This window comes from Schistocerca nitens, chromosome 8, assembly GCF_023898315.1.
Source record: "Schistocerca nitens isolate TAMUIC-IGC-003100 chromosome 8, iqSchNite1.1, whole genome shotgun sequence".
Lineage (NCBI taxonomy): Eukaryota > Metazoa > Arthropoda > Insecta > Orthoptera > Acrididae > Schistocerca > Schistocerca nitens.
The window spans coordinates 108,746,892-108,760,534 of NC_064621.1; the positions used below are offsets into that span (position 1 = coordinate 108,746,892).

Below are 13,643 nucleotides of genomic sequence, written 5' to 3' on the forward strand. Positions count from 1 at the left end.
TCTTTTCTTCAAACCTTTTTATTGCGCCGCTCTTTCCGGGTGCAAGTGGGTGCCGCCTCTAGTTCATCTTATATACAGGAAAATGGGGTCCTGCAGGGCTCGGTGTTGAGCGTCTCCTTATTTCTAGTGGCCATTAATGGTCTGGCTGCAGCCGTGGGGTCATCGGTGTCTCCTTCTTTGTATGCCGACGACTTCTGCATCTCATTTAGCTACACGACTACGGGAATCACCGAACGCAGGCTGCAAGTAGCCGTTCGCAAGGCAGCATCATGGGCTCTGACTCATGGTTTTCAGTTCTCTGCAGCCAAGACTCGAGTTACGCACTTCTGCAGGCGTCGGACGGTCCACCCTCATCCTGAACTTCACCTCGACGGCCACCTGCTTGACGTGGTGGACACTTGCCGCTTCTTAGGACTCGACTTTGATGCCCGGCTCACATGGGTTCCTCATATTATTCAGCTGAAGCAAAAGTGCTGGCGGCACCTCAACGCCCTCCGCTGCCTGAGCCACACATCTTGGGGGCAGATCGCTGCACGCTGTTGCGATTATACAGAGCCCTTGTGCAGTCCAGGCTTGATTATGGGAGCCTGGCCTATGGGTCTGCATCACCCTCAGTGTTGAAGTTGGTAGACCCCATACACCACTGTGGGGTTCGGCTTGCAACTGGCGCTTTTCGTACGAGCCCCATGGATAGTCTACTGGTGGAGGCCGGGGTTCCCCCGCTGCGGATTCGCCGCCATCGACTGCTCGCCGACCTTGCTGTCCACGTGCATTGCTCGCCGGGCCATCCCAATCGTCGCCTGCTTTTCCCTGCCATGGTCCTCCATCTGCCCGAACGGCGACCTAGGTCTGGGCTTTCCATAGCTGTCCGTGTCCAGTCCCTGCTGTCGGAACTGGGGTCATTCCCTCTTCTGCCTCCCTTCTGGATCCGTGCACCTACGCCTCCCTGGTGTTTGCCCTGGCCGTCCGTCCGTCTGGACTTGGCACAGGGACCCAAGGACTCGGTTCCGCCTGTGGCCTTCCGTCACCATTTTCTTGCGCTCCTCGCCTCATTTTCGGGCTGTGAGACTGTCTACACTGATGGTTCCCTGGTTGATGGTAGCACTGCCTACGCTTTTGCTCACGCCGCCCATGTTGAGCAGCGCTCCTTGCCGGCTGGCTGCAGTATTTTTACTGCAGAGCTGGTGGCCATATTGCGCGCTCTTGAGCATATGCGTTTCTGCTCAGGTACGTCCATCGTCATCTGCAGTGACTCCCTGAGCAGCCTCCAGGGCATCGACCGCTGCTATACCTCTTCTCTTCTGGTGACCTCTATTCAGGTGTCTGTTTCTGCCATTACCCGTTCTGGTAGTTCGGTGGTCTTTGTTTGGACCCCAGGTCACGTTGGCATCCCGGGGAACGAACGTGTTGACAGGCTGGCCAAAGGGGCGATCGACGCCCCAGCTTTGGAGATCGGCCTCACAGCTCGCGATCAGCAGCTGGTGTTGCGCCGTAAGGTGCTTGGGATGTGGACTGCTGAGTGGCGTGGCATGACATCCCCAAATAAACTGCGGGCTGTCAAGGAGACGACCGGGCTTCTCACAGGGACTCTGTCATCCTGTGTCGCCTCCGCATCGGCCATACCTCCCTGACGCACGGCCATCTTTTGCGTCAGGAGGATCCTCCCCTGTGTCGGTGTGGGTCCCGGCTGACGGTCGCCCACATTTTGTTGGAGTGTCCCCGACTGCGCACCCTCCGGCAGTCTTTTAATCTCCCGGGCACTTTGCCTTTGGTTTTATGTGACGATGCCTCCATGGCTGACGACGTTTTAAATTTTATCCGTGGTAGTCCTTTTTATGGTTCTATTTAGGGAGGTCCTGCACCTTTCCCTTTCTGTGTCTTTTGTCCTTGCGTCTCTCAAAATTTGTTGCTGTTTTGTTGTGTAGTCGGATGGTTGACTCTTTCCCTTTTTTTGTTCTCGTGGTCAGTCAACCAGTCTCTGGCCATCTTCTTTTCTTCTGTTTCTTTCTGTCTGGTGTTCATCTGTACTCTTCTTGTCTGTAGTGTTTGTTGCTGTATTTGTGTTCTTTTAGTGCCTGGGGGGGGGGGTGTCTCCTCCCCCCTTTGGTTTTTACCTGCTCCGCAAATTTTCGGCTCGCCTGTTTTTGGAATGCGGGACTGATGACCTTAGCTGTTTAGTCCCCCTTAAGCATCCCAACAACCACCACATCAATCCCTTCAGTATCTCTGACAATCTCTTCTGAATTAAATAAACCTGTGACCGTTTGTGCTGCCCTTCTCTGTATACGTTCAATATCCCCTGTTAGTCCTAACTGGTACGGGCCCCACACATTTGAGCAATATTCTAGGGTGGGTCGCTCGAGTGATTTGTAAGCAATCTCTTTTGGAAACTGATTACACTTCCCCAGTATTCCACCAACAAACTGGAGTCTACCACCTGCTTCACCCACGTCCAAACCTATGTGATCATTCAATTTCATATCTCTACAAATTGTTACACCTAGGTATTTGTATGAGTTGGCCGATTCCAACAGTGACTCATTGATATTATAGTTGGCATAGGATAGTACATTTTTTTCATTTTTTGAAGTGCACAGTTTTACATTTCTGAACAGTTAGAGTGAGTTGCCAATCTTTGCACCATGTTGAAATCTTATCAAGATCTGACTGAATATTTATGCAGCTTCTCTCAGATAGTACTTCATTATAGGTAACTTCATCTGCAAAAAGCCTGATTTTAGTATTAATATTAAATCTTTAATTGTAATTGGTATAAACATAGTAAACAGCAATAGCTAACTTTACATGCAATTATTGCAAACTTACAAAAGAGGCAGGGTGGAAACCATTATTAGTCAAGCTGCAAAAGGTTATGGTAAAAGCATGTTGTTGTTGTTGTTGTTGTTGTTGTGGTCTTCAGTCCTGAGACTGGTTTGATGCAGCTCTCCATGCTACTCTATCCTGTGCAAGCTTCTTCATCTCCCAGTACCTACTGCAGCCTACATCCTTCTGAATCTGCTTAGTGTATTTATCTCTTCTTCTTCAGAAACACTTTCCTTGCCATTGCCAGTCTACATTTTATATTCTCTCTACTTTGACCATCATCAGTTATTTTGCTCCCCAAATAGCAAAACTCCTTTACTACTTTAAGTGTCTCATTTCCTAATCTAATTCCCTCAGCATCACCCGAATTAATTAGACTACATTCCATTATCCTCGTTTTGCTTTTGTTGATGTTCATCTTATATCTTTGAGGGATGAAGTAGTGAAGGCAGCAGAGGATCAAATAGGTAAAAAGACGAGGGCTAGTAGAAATCCTTGGGTAACTGAAGAAATATTGAATTTAATTGATGAAAGGAGAAAATATAAAAATGCAGTAAATGAAGCAGGCAAAAAGGAATACAAACGTCTCAAAAATGAGATCGACAGGAAGTGCAAAATGGCTAAGCAGGGATGGCTAGAGGACAAATGTAAGGATGTAGAGGCTTATCTCACTAGGGGTAAGATAGATACGGCCTACAGGAAAATTAAAGAGACCTTTGGAGATAAGAGAACCACTTGTATGAACGTCAAGAGCTCAGATGGAAACCCAGTTCTAAGCAAAGAAGGGAAAGCAGAAAGGTGGAAGGAGTATATAGAGGGTCTATACAAGGGCGATGTACTTGAGGACAATATTATGGAAATGGAAGAGGATGTAGATGAAGATGAAATGGGAGATACGATACTGCGTGAAGAGTTTGACAGAGCACTGAAAGACCTGAGTTGAAACAAGGCCCCCGGAGTAGACAACATTCCATTGGAACTACTGACGGCCTTGGGAGAGCCAGTCATGACAAAACTCTACCATCTGGTGAGCAAGATGTATTAAACAGGCGAAATACCCTCAGACTTCAAGAAGAATATAATAATTCCAATCCCAAAGAAAGCAGGTGTTGACAGATGTGAGAATTACCGAACAATCAGCTTAATAAGCCACAGCTGCAAAATACTAACACGAATTCTTTACAGACGAATGGAAAAACTAGTAGAAGCCGACCTCGGGGAAGATCAGTTTGGATTCTGTAGAAATACTGGAACACGTGAGGCAATACTGACCTTACGACTTATCTTAGAAGAAAGATTAAGGAAAGGCAAACCTATGTTTCTAGCATTTGTAGACTTAGAGAAAGCTTTTGACAATGTTCACTGAAATACTCTCTTTCAAATTCTAAAGGTGGCAGGGGTAAAATACAGGGAGCGAAAGGCTATTTACAATTTGTACAGAAACCAGATGGGAGGTTTAAGAGTCGAGGGACATGAAAGGGAAGCAGTGGTTGGAAAGGGAGTAAGACAGGGTTGCAGCCTTTCCCCGATGTTATTCAATCTGTATATTGAGCAAGCAATAAAGGAAACAAAAGAAAAATTCGGAGTAGGTATTAAAATCCATGGAGAAGAAATAAAAACTTTGAGGTTCATCGATGACATTGTAATTCTGTCAGAGACAGCAAAGGACTTGGAAGAGCTGTTGAACGGAATGGATGGTGTCTTGAAGGGAGGATATAAGATGAACATCAACAAAAGCAAAACAAGGATAATGGAATGTAGTCGAATAAGTCGGGTGATGTTGAGGGTATTAGATTAGGAAATGAGACACTTAAAGTAGTAAAGGAGTTTTGCTATTTGGGGAGCAAAATAACTGATGATGGTCGAAGTAGAGAGGATATAAAATGTAGACTGGCAATGGCAAGGAAAGCGTTTCTGAAGAAGAGAAATTTGTTAACATCGAGTATAGATTTAAGTGTCAGGAAGTCATTTCTGAAAGTATTTGTGTGGAGTGTAGCCATGTATGGAAGTGAAACATGGACGGTAAATAGTTTGGACAGGAGGAGAATGGAAGCTTTCGAAATGTGGTGTTACAGAAGAATGCTGAAGATTAGATGGGTAGATCACATAACTAATGAGGAGGTACTGAATAGGATTGGGGAGAAGAGGAGTTTGTGGCACAACTTGACCAGAAGAAGGGATCGGTTGGTAGGACATGTTCTGAGGCATCAAGGAATCACCAATTTAGTATTGGAGGGCAGCGTGGAGGGTAAAAATCGTAGGGGGAGACCAAGAGATGAATACACTAAGCAGATTCAGAAGGATGTAGGTTGCAGTAGGTACTGGGAGATGAAGAAGCTTGCACAGGATAGAGTAGCATGGAGAGCTGCATCAAACCAGTCTCAGGACTGAAGACCACAACAACAACAACATCTTATATCCTCCCTTCAAGACACTGTCCTTCCATTCAACTGCTCTTCCAAGTCCTTTGCTGTCTCTGACCGAATTACAATGTCATCGGCGAACCGCAAAGTTTTTATTTCTTCTCCATGGATTTTAATACCTACTCCAAATTTTTCTTTTGTTTCCTTCACTGCCTGCTCAATATACAGATTGAATAACATCGGGGATAGGCTACAACCCTGTCTCACTCCCTTCCCAACGGCTGCTTCCCTTTCATGCCCCTCGACTCTTATAACTCCCATCTGATTTCTGTACAAATTGTAAATAGCCTTTCGCTCCCTGTATTTTACCCCTGCCACCTTCAGAATTTGAAAGAGAGTATTCCAGTCAACATTGTCAAAATCTTTCTCTAAGTCTACAAATGCTAGAAACGTAGGTTTGCCTTTTCTTAATCTTGCTTCTAAGATAAGTCGTAGGGTCAGTATTGCCTCACGTGTTCCCATATTTCTACGGAATCCAAACTGATCTTCCCCGAGGTCGGCTTCTACCATTTTTTCCATTCGTCTGTAAAGAATTCGCGTTAGTACTTTGCATCTGTGACTTATTAAACTGATAGTTTGGTAATTTTCACATCTGTCAACGCCTGCTTTCTTTGGGATTGGAATTATTATATTCTTCTTGAAGTCTGAGGGTATTTCACCTGTCTCATACATTTTACTCACCAAATGGTAGACTCTTGTCATGACTGGCTCTCCCAAGGCCGTCAGTAGTTCTAATGGAATGTTGTCTACTCCCGGGGCCTTGTGTAGACTCAGATCTTTCAGTGCTCTGTCAAACTCTTCACGCAGTATCTTATCTCCCATTTCATCTTCATCTACATCCTCTTCCATTTCCATAATATTGTCCTCAAGTACATCGCCCTTGTATAAACCCTCTATATACTCCTTCCACCTTTCTGCTTTCCCTTCTTTGCTTAGAACTGGGTTTCCATCTGAGCTCTTGATATTCATACAAGTGGTCCTCTTTTCTGCAAAGGTCTCTTTAATTTTCCTGTAGGCAGTATCTATCTTACCCCTCATGTGATAAGCCTCTACACCCTTACATTTGTCCTTTAGCCATCCCTGCTTAGCCATTTTGCACTTCCTGTCGATCTCATTTTTGAGACGTTTGTATTCCTTCTTGCCTGTTTCATTTACTGCATTTTTTATATTTTCTTCTTTCATCAATTAAATTCAATATTTCTTCTGTCACCCAAGGATTTCTACTAGCTCTCGTCTTTTTACCTACTTTATCCTCTGCTGCCTTCACTTCTTCATCCCTCAAAGCTACCCATTCTTCTTCTACTGTATTTCTTTCCCCCATTCTTGTCAATTGTTCATTTATGCTCTCCCTGAATCTCTGTGCAACCTCTGGTTTTGTCAGATTATCCTGGTCCCATCTCCTTAAATTCCCGCCTTTTTGCAGTTTCTTCAGTTTTAATCTACAGGTCAGAACCAATAGATTGTGGTCAGAGTCCACATCTGCCCCTGGAAATGTCTTACAATTTAAAACCTGGTTCCTAAATCTCTGTCTTACCATTATATAATCTATCTGATACCTTTTAGTATCTCCAGGGTTCTTCCATGTGTACAACCTTCTTTCATGATTCTTAAACCAAGTGTTAGCTATGATTATGTTGTGCTCTGCGCAGAATTCTACCAGGCGGCTTCCTCTTTCATTTCTTAGCCAAAATCCATATTGACCTACTATGTTTCCTTCTCTCCCTTTTCCTACACTCGAATTCCAGTCACCCATGACAATTAAATATTTGTCTCCCTTCACAATCTGAATAATTTCTTTTATCTCATCGTACATTTCTTCATTTTCTTCGTCATCTGCAGAGCTAGTTGGCATATAGACTTGTACTACTGTCGTAGGCGTGGGCTTCGTGTCTATCTTGGCCACAATAATGTGTTCATTATGTTGTTTGTAGTAGCTTACCCTAACTCCTATTTTTTTATTCGTTATTAAACCTACTCCTACATTACTCCTATTTGATTTTGTATTTATAACCCTGTATTCACCTGACCAGAAGTCTTGTTCCTCCTGCCACCGAACTTCACTAATTCCCACTATATCTAACTTTAATCTATCCATTTCCCTTTTTAAATTTTCTAACCTGCCTGCCCGATTAAGGGATCTGACATTCCACGCTCCGATCCGTAGAACGCCAGTTTTCTTTCTCCTGATAACGACATCCTCTTGAGTAGTCCCCGCCCGGAAATCCGAATGGGGGTCTATTTTACCTCCGGAATATTTTACCCAAGAGGACGCCATCATCATTTATCCATACAGTAAAGCTGCACGCCCTCGGGAAATATTACGGCTGTAGTTTCCCCTTGATTTCAGCCGTTCGCAGTACCAGCACAGCAAGGCCGTTTTGGTTAGTCTTACAAGGCGAGATCAGTCAATCATCCAGACTGTTGCCCCTGCAACTACTGAAAAGTCTGCTGCCCCTCTTCAGGAACCATATGTTTGTCTGGCCTCTCAACAGATACCCCTCCATTGTGGTTGCACCTACGATAAGGCTATCTGTATTGCTGAGGCACGCAAGCCTCCCCACCAACGGCAAGGTCTATGGTTCATGGTGGGGGGGGGGGGGGCATCATTTGTGCCCAAAATGACTGGAAGTGTACTGCATACTGCAGATGATTTAGTATTAGTTACGAATCACAAAATGTATCGCCTTTTTCTAAATTCTGTAACTGAGAATACATTCAGTGACTGTTTTTAATGATTACCTGTGAACTGATAATTAATTTCATGAACTGTTAATCTTCTGTAATGTATTCTGCAAGCTGTGACAATAGAATTGGTATATGAACTGTGCTACTTCCAGTAGTTGCTTGCTTTGAACATCGTTTTCATACCAGACTACCTGTTAGATGTGAAAGACGTCATTTCAAGAGTATAATTGTGGGTCTGTCTTAAGTATTCGTCTGCAACATGTGAACTGTAGTGTTACTTCAGGTTTAGGTTACTGTGCTCAGTCAAGTTTTGGGATATCTACAGAGTGTAGAATGTAGCTAGCTGTTTTATCTGTACTGTAGTTAGAATGAATGAGAGTTGATCTAGTCATAAACCACAGGTTATTCAACAACCAAATGCAAATAAAGTTTTTAAATTGCATATCTGTTCTGAATCATATCCTCACCGCCAGCTTTGTTCCCATATCTAATGGGGCGCAGCTAGCGATGGCACATTTGTATAGGTAAATACAGTTACGCTATACTAGGTTTCCTTGATGTATATATGGCACATCTTTGTATGGTCATTTTTTGCTGTCTTTGTTTATTGTGAAATGTTATTGATTTCATGTAATTGTGACAGTTGGTTTGAAGTTTGACAGCTGTTTGACGTATTTCAAAGATGCTGTATGTTTACATTTATTTATATTTATCATAGATGATGTTTAGGTTATCTGCAGTTTTGTGTAACCTATAGTTGACAACCAAACTTCATCTATGATAAATATAAATAAATGTATACATATAGCATCTTTGAAGTGTGTCATACAGCTCTCAAACGTCAAACCAACTCTCAAAATTACATTAAACACATAATGTTTCACAATAGTTAAAGACAGCAAAAGACGACCACAAAAAGATGTGATATGTATGGACATCAAGAAAACCTAGACATAAGTGAATCTGTCAAACATCAGTTACCACCAAGTGGGCAAGATCTATACAGTTCATATTAATTGGAGGTTGTGCACAGGATAAAAAAAGGCAGTGCCTTGGCATGGCTATTATTTGTACTTGGATAATTCATGTGGAAAGATTTCCAGTGTGATTGTGGTCTCACATCAGGAATTAGCAAACTTTGAATGCAGAATGGTAGTTGGAGCTAGATGTATGGGACATTCCATTCCAAAAATTGTTAGGGAATTCAATATTCTGAGATCCATAGTGTCTACAGTACACCAAGAATAACAAATTTCAGGCATTACCTCTCACCACGGACAATGCAGTGGCAAACTGCCTTCATTTAACGACTGAGCACAGTGACGTTTGCATTGAGTTTTCAGTGCTGACATAAGCAACACTGCATGAAATGAGCATAGAAATCAATGTGGGATGTATGACAAATGTATCCATTAGGAAAATGTGGCAAAATTCGGCATTAATGGGCTATGGCAGCAGGCAACTGATGCAAGTGACTTTGCTGAGAGCATGACATCGCCTACAGAGATTTTCCTGGGCTCACGACCATATCATTTGGAGCCTAGACAGCTTGAAAACCATGGCCTGGTTAGATGAATCTCAGTTTCATTTGATAAGAGCTGATCGCGGGGTTAAAGTGGAGTGGAGACAACATTAAGCCATGGACCCAAGTTGTCAACAAAGCACTGTGCAAGCTGGGTGGTGGCTCCGTAGTAATGTGAGCTTTCTTAACAGCGAATGAACTGGATCCCCTCGCCCATCTGAACCGACCATTGACCGTTTGCAGCCATTCATGTTACTGAACAATGATGGAATTTTTATGAATGACAATATGCCATGTCACAGGGCCCAGTTCAAGTGAATGATTTGGCCACCTAGATCATCCAGCATGAATCCCATCAAACATTTGTGGGACGTTGTATTTTGGTTGAAAAGAGGGGAGTAATATCCAGAAATATTTAGGAGGAAGCATGGTTTTTTGTACACTTTTGGGGAAGTGTTTGTTATAAGAGTCACAGAGACCAATTGGTACTTTGAAGAACAATTTTGTGTACACAGTTTAAAATATAACATTTATCTGTCAACTCTTTTGTCATTTTCTTTGCATCAGATTGAAATGCAAGACAAACCAATTTAGCTATTGTGGCAGAAAAAAAAATTGTTGTAAAGCTTGAACTTTCATTGGTTACATCACTTATCATTACTAATGATTAACCATGTTTGTGTGTTTTTAAGAGTTTGTGGAGCAGTTTAGTCTCTGTATTCTGTGTGAGACTGTGGCCAAGTTTGTGTCAAACATGCATGCTGCCATTGCTGTAATGCACAATGTGTGTCTCTTCACACAGCAAAGGGGGGCGATTTTTGTTTTCATTTTCCAATACAGCACTGCCATGTTCAGCGGCTGTCACATGTAAAGGACAAGAATCTAGCTTTTAAGAAGCAGTACAATGGAAGATTGCATCTGTACACTCGATGTATTGTTCATTTTTATCAGTAAATGAAAATACAAAATGTGGTTTGCAGAAATTAATTACAATAAATTTAACTAAATGGATAATAATCATGTAAACATTTTCCTGTTGTGACAATGTAACATGTACGGTTTGTCTTTTTTTCTTATGTTCAATAACTGCATGTCTAATTAGCATTTACTGCTTATTTCCTCCTTTTTAATTCAATTAATTAAAGGAAATGAAATATTGTATGGCATTACTGGCCAGGAAACGCCATCCGGGGTTGTTGACCTCCTAGTCCAAGTCTGTCTGAAGCCACTTCGGTGACTTGAAATTCAATGATGATGAAATGATGTTGAGGACACTACAACACTGAGTCACTGGGTAAAATCTCCAGCAGTGCTGGGAGTTGAATCCTGGCCTCCCGCCTGGCAGTCAGGCACAGTGGCCACCCAGCTGTGTAGACAGACCATTATTTAAAATTATGATGCATGACTAACAAATTTATGTACTGAGAACCTCTTGTTTTTTTGGAATACAGTATGACAGTTGATGCATTTAGTGGTGTAGTATGAACCCTTGAGTCAGTTTTCAGTTTGAGCTGCTGGAAACTTTTCTGAATTGTAATCGACTGATTCACAACTATTTACAGTATTACTGTAAAGTAAAGAATAACTTTCTTTTTGCTCTTTCTGCAGGTACCCACAGCCAGTATTACAGTAGATGGAAATCCTGCTCTGAATCGTGTTTCTTGGACTCCATCTGGTTTGCATGTAACTGTTGGTGATGATATGGGAAAAATTTGGGTTTTTGATGTTGGTGAGGTAGGTATTTTGCAATATTTCTTTAAAACTTTGTTTGTAATTTAGGTTGTAGCTGCTCTATCTCCTAAATAGAGGTCTTCTTGTACACCTCCCCCAGACAACAACTAGGAGAAGAATAATAGCTCAAAAGCTAGGGTGCTTTTCTGGGTTTTTAAGTTTAGTTACATGTAACCAACCAGTCATCTGTAATTGAGTAGTTGACTGGCATAATTCTAATACAGCATCCACAGCATTATCCCTCTTCCATATATCAGGAAGTAACATTTTCTTCCACTTTACGTCATTTTTCTATCGGTTCTGCAGTCACTCTTATGGTCATAATGTTAATTCACACTCCCTGTTGTGTTAACACAATTATAAACTTTCCACCATTTATGTTTAAAGAAACAATATTGATGGGTAAAAAAGAAACCTATGTACATGGCATAAAATGATGGCAAGGCTTCCTTGAATCCTAGGCTGCCTAGTTCTGAATCAGTAGAACTCATTACACGTGGAAACAATTCAGGCTGCTACTGCTTTCTCTCTTAACACTGGCAACTTAACAATAACTATACTATGTGTAGCAGTGTTCATCGCCATGTTAATGCTAGCGAACTAACCGTTGTGTTGAATGTAAGTCCAATCAGAAGGAAACTTAGCAATGATAGACAAGCAATGCTAGCACCTCTTCCGGACAGTGTTCGAAGAAGTTTGAACAATTTCACGTCTGGTGCCCTTGTTGAGATACATGAGGTTTGTTGGGAGATAATGTTGTGAGAAATAAAATAACTCTAATTTGCAGGGAGATGTTATGAAGTCGTGTAGGGAGTAAAATTACTGGGTGATTCCCTGCCCCTTCCTCCTTCACAAACTCCTTTGCTGTTGCTTTTGTCCATCGCGTTAATAAGCTGCCTTGTATTGTGTGTGCAATTCAATGCCCTACTCTTTTAAGAAGAAGCTGAAGTGCTTCTTTATGTCATCCCCATTATGTTTCCACAAAAATTAAATTATATCACCAATTTTCCATCTGTCAAATAGTAAAGCCAATGCTCCTATCTTCTCCCAGTTATGCGTCTTTCTATTTCCCTTCCTCCAAGTCACACTGCCTTCTCTTATCCTTATATTCATTAACTGTGTGTTAGCCCATCTCTCTCTCTCTCTCTCTCTCTCTCTCTCTCTCTCTCTCTCTCCCTCCCCCTCCCTCCCTCTCCCTCTCCCTCTCCCCCTCCCCCCTCCCCATCTTCCACCCTTTTCCCCATTGCTGCTAGCTCTCATAATTAAAAACGTACTTTGCCATAATTTCTAATTATTGTTGTACTTATCAGGTACTAATAGAAACTGTGTGTGTGTGGGAGGGGCGGGGTGGGGAGGGGGGAGTGGCGGTGGGGGCGCAATTTTTATTTTCTAAATGGATTATAACATGTATATCACAATATATAAGAATAATGGAAATTACTGGAAGGAACAATATGTAAAATAAGGGAAAAATAAACACTTGTTCTATGGAGCATAGAAACACATAACATAAAACAGTACTGACCCAGGCTTTCAAGCTCTTACAGACCCTTGAGTGTACGTTTGGGTGTCTTTGTTATTGTGTGTGAGAATGTGTGTACTTTTACTATAAAGGAGCAAGAGTTTGAAAGCCTGTCCTGATACATGTTACATCGAATGCCTGGTTAGATATGAGAGAGGCCTGATGGCCCTAATCTTGCCAAGTTAAATAAATAAATAAATATGTAGGCACCATATGTCAGAATCTTCTAACTGCATTGGATTTCTGCTAAATTTTTGCCAAATACAGCTGTGAATATAAGAAAGAAATATATTTCTGCAATGTAAGAACAGATATATTGCCACTTAATGTAAAGAAGACACGTCAAGTTGCAGAGAGGCACGATCAAAAGACACGCACATGAAGCGTCCAGCCATAGCTTTCATCAGTAAAGACACACACACACACACACACACACACACACACACACACACACGCAAAGCAAGCACGCCTCATGCACACATGACCGCCAACTCCAACATATGGAACCAGAATGCAACGTCATGGGGGATGCAAGCAGCAGTCGGGAGAGAACAGAGAAGGGAAAGGGATAGTAGTGTGTGTGTGTGTGTGTGTGTGTGTGTGTGTGTGTGTGTGTGTGTGTGTGTTTGTGTTTACTGACAAATGGTGTGGCTGAAAGCTTCATGTGAGTGTCTTCAATCATGCCTGTCTGCAATTTGACATGTCCTATTTACGGTAAGTAGCAATCTTATCTTTTACTACATTGTTGGTATTCCTACCTGGAGTTTGCATTGTTTCAAATATATTTCTGCTATAGATGTAACATCAAAACTTTGGAATATATTTATGAGCTAGAAAACAAGTTAGAAAGGTATTCCGCAGAAGAAATTGAAATAAGTTAACAATTCTGATTTTTTTTTTGGAAGGAAAGTGGAAACTGTAACATGTTTGTTAAATA

At 42.1% G+C, this 13,643-nt stretch overlaps 1 protein-coding gene across 15 annotated transcripts in view; it reads left to right on the forward strand.

Moving 5' to 3' along the window:
- Positions 1-13,643, forward strand: part of LOC126199076 (cytoplasmic dynein 1 intermediate chain) — a 204,990-nt gene that overhangs the window by 180,946 nt on the left and 10,401 nt on the right. For all 15 annotated transcript variants that reach the window (XM_049935797.1, XM_049935799.1, XM_049935802.1 and 12 more), the window contains one exon: positions 11,062-11,187. In XM_049935797.1, coding sequence (XP_049791754.1) covers positions 11,062-11,187 — 126 coding nt within the window. The remainder of the gene's footprint in view (positions 1-11,061; positions 11,188-13,643) is intronic.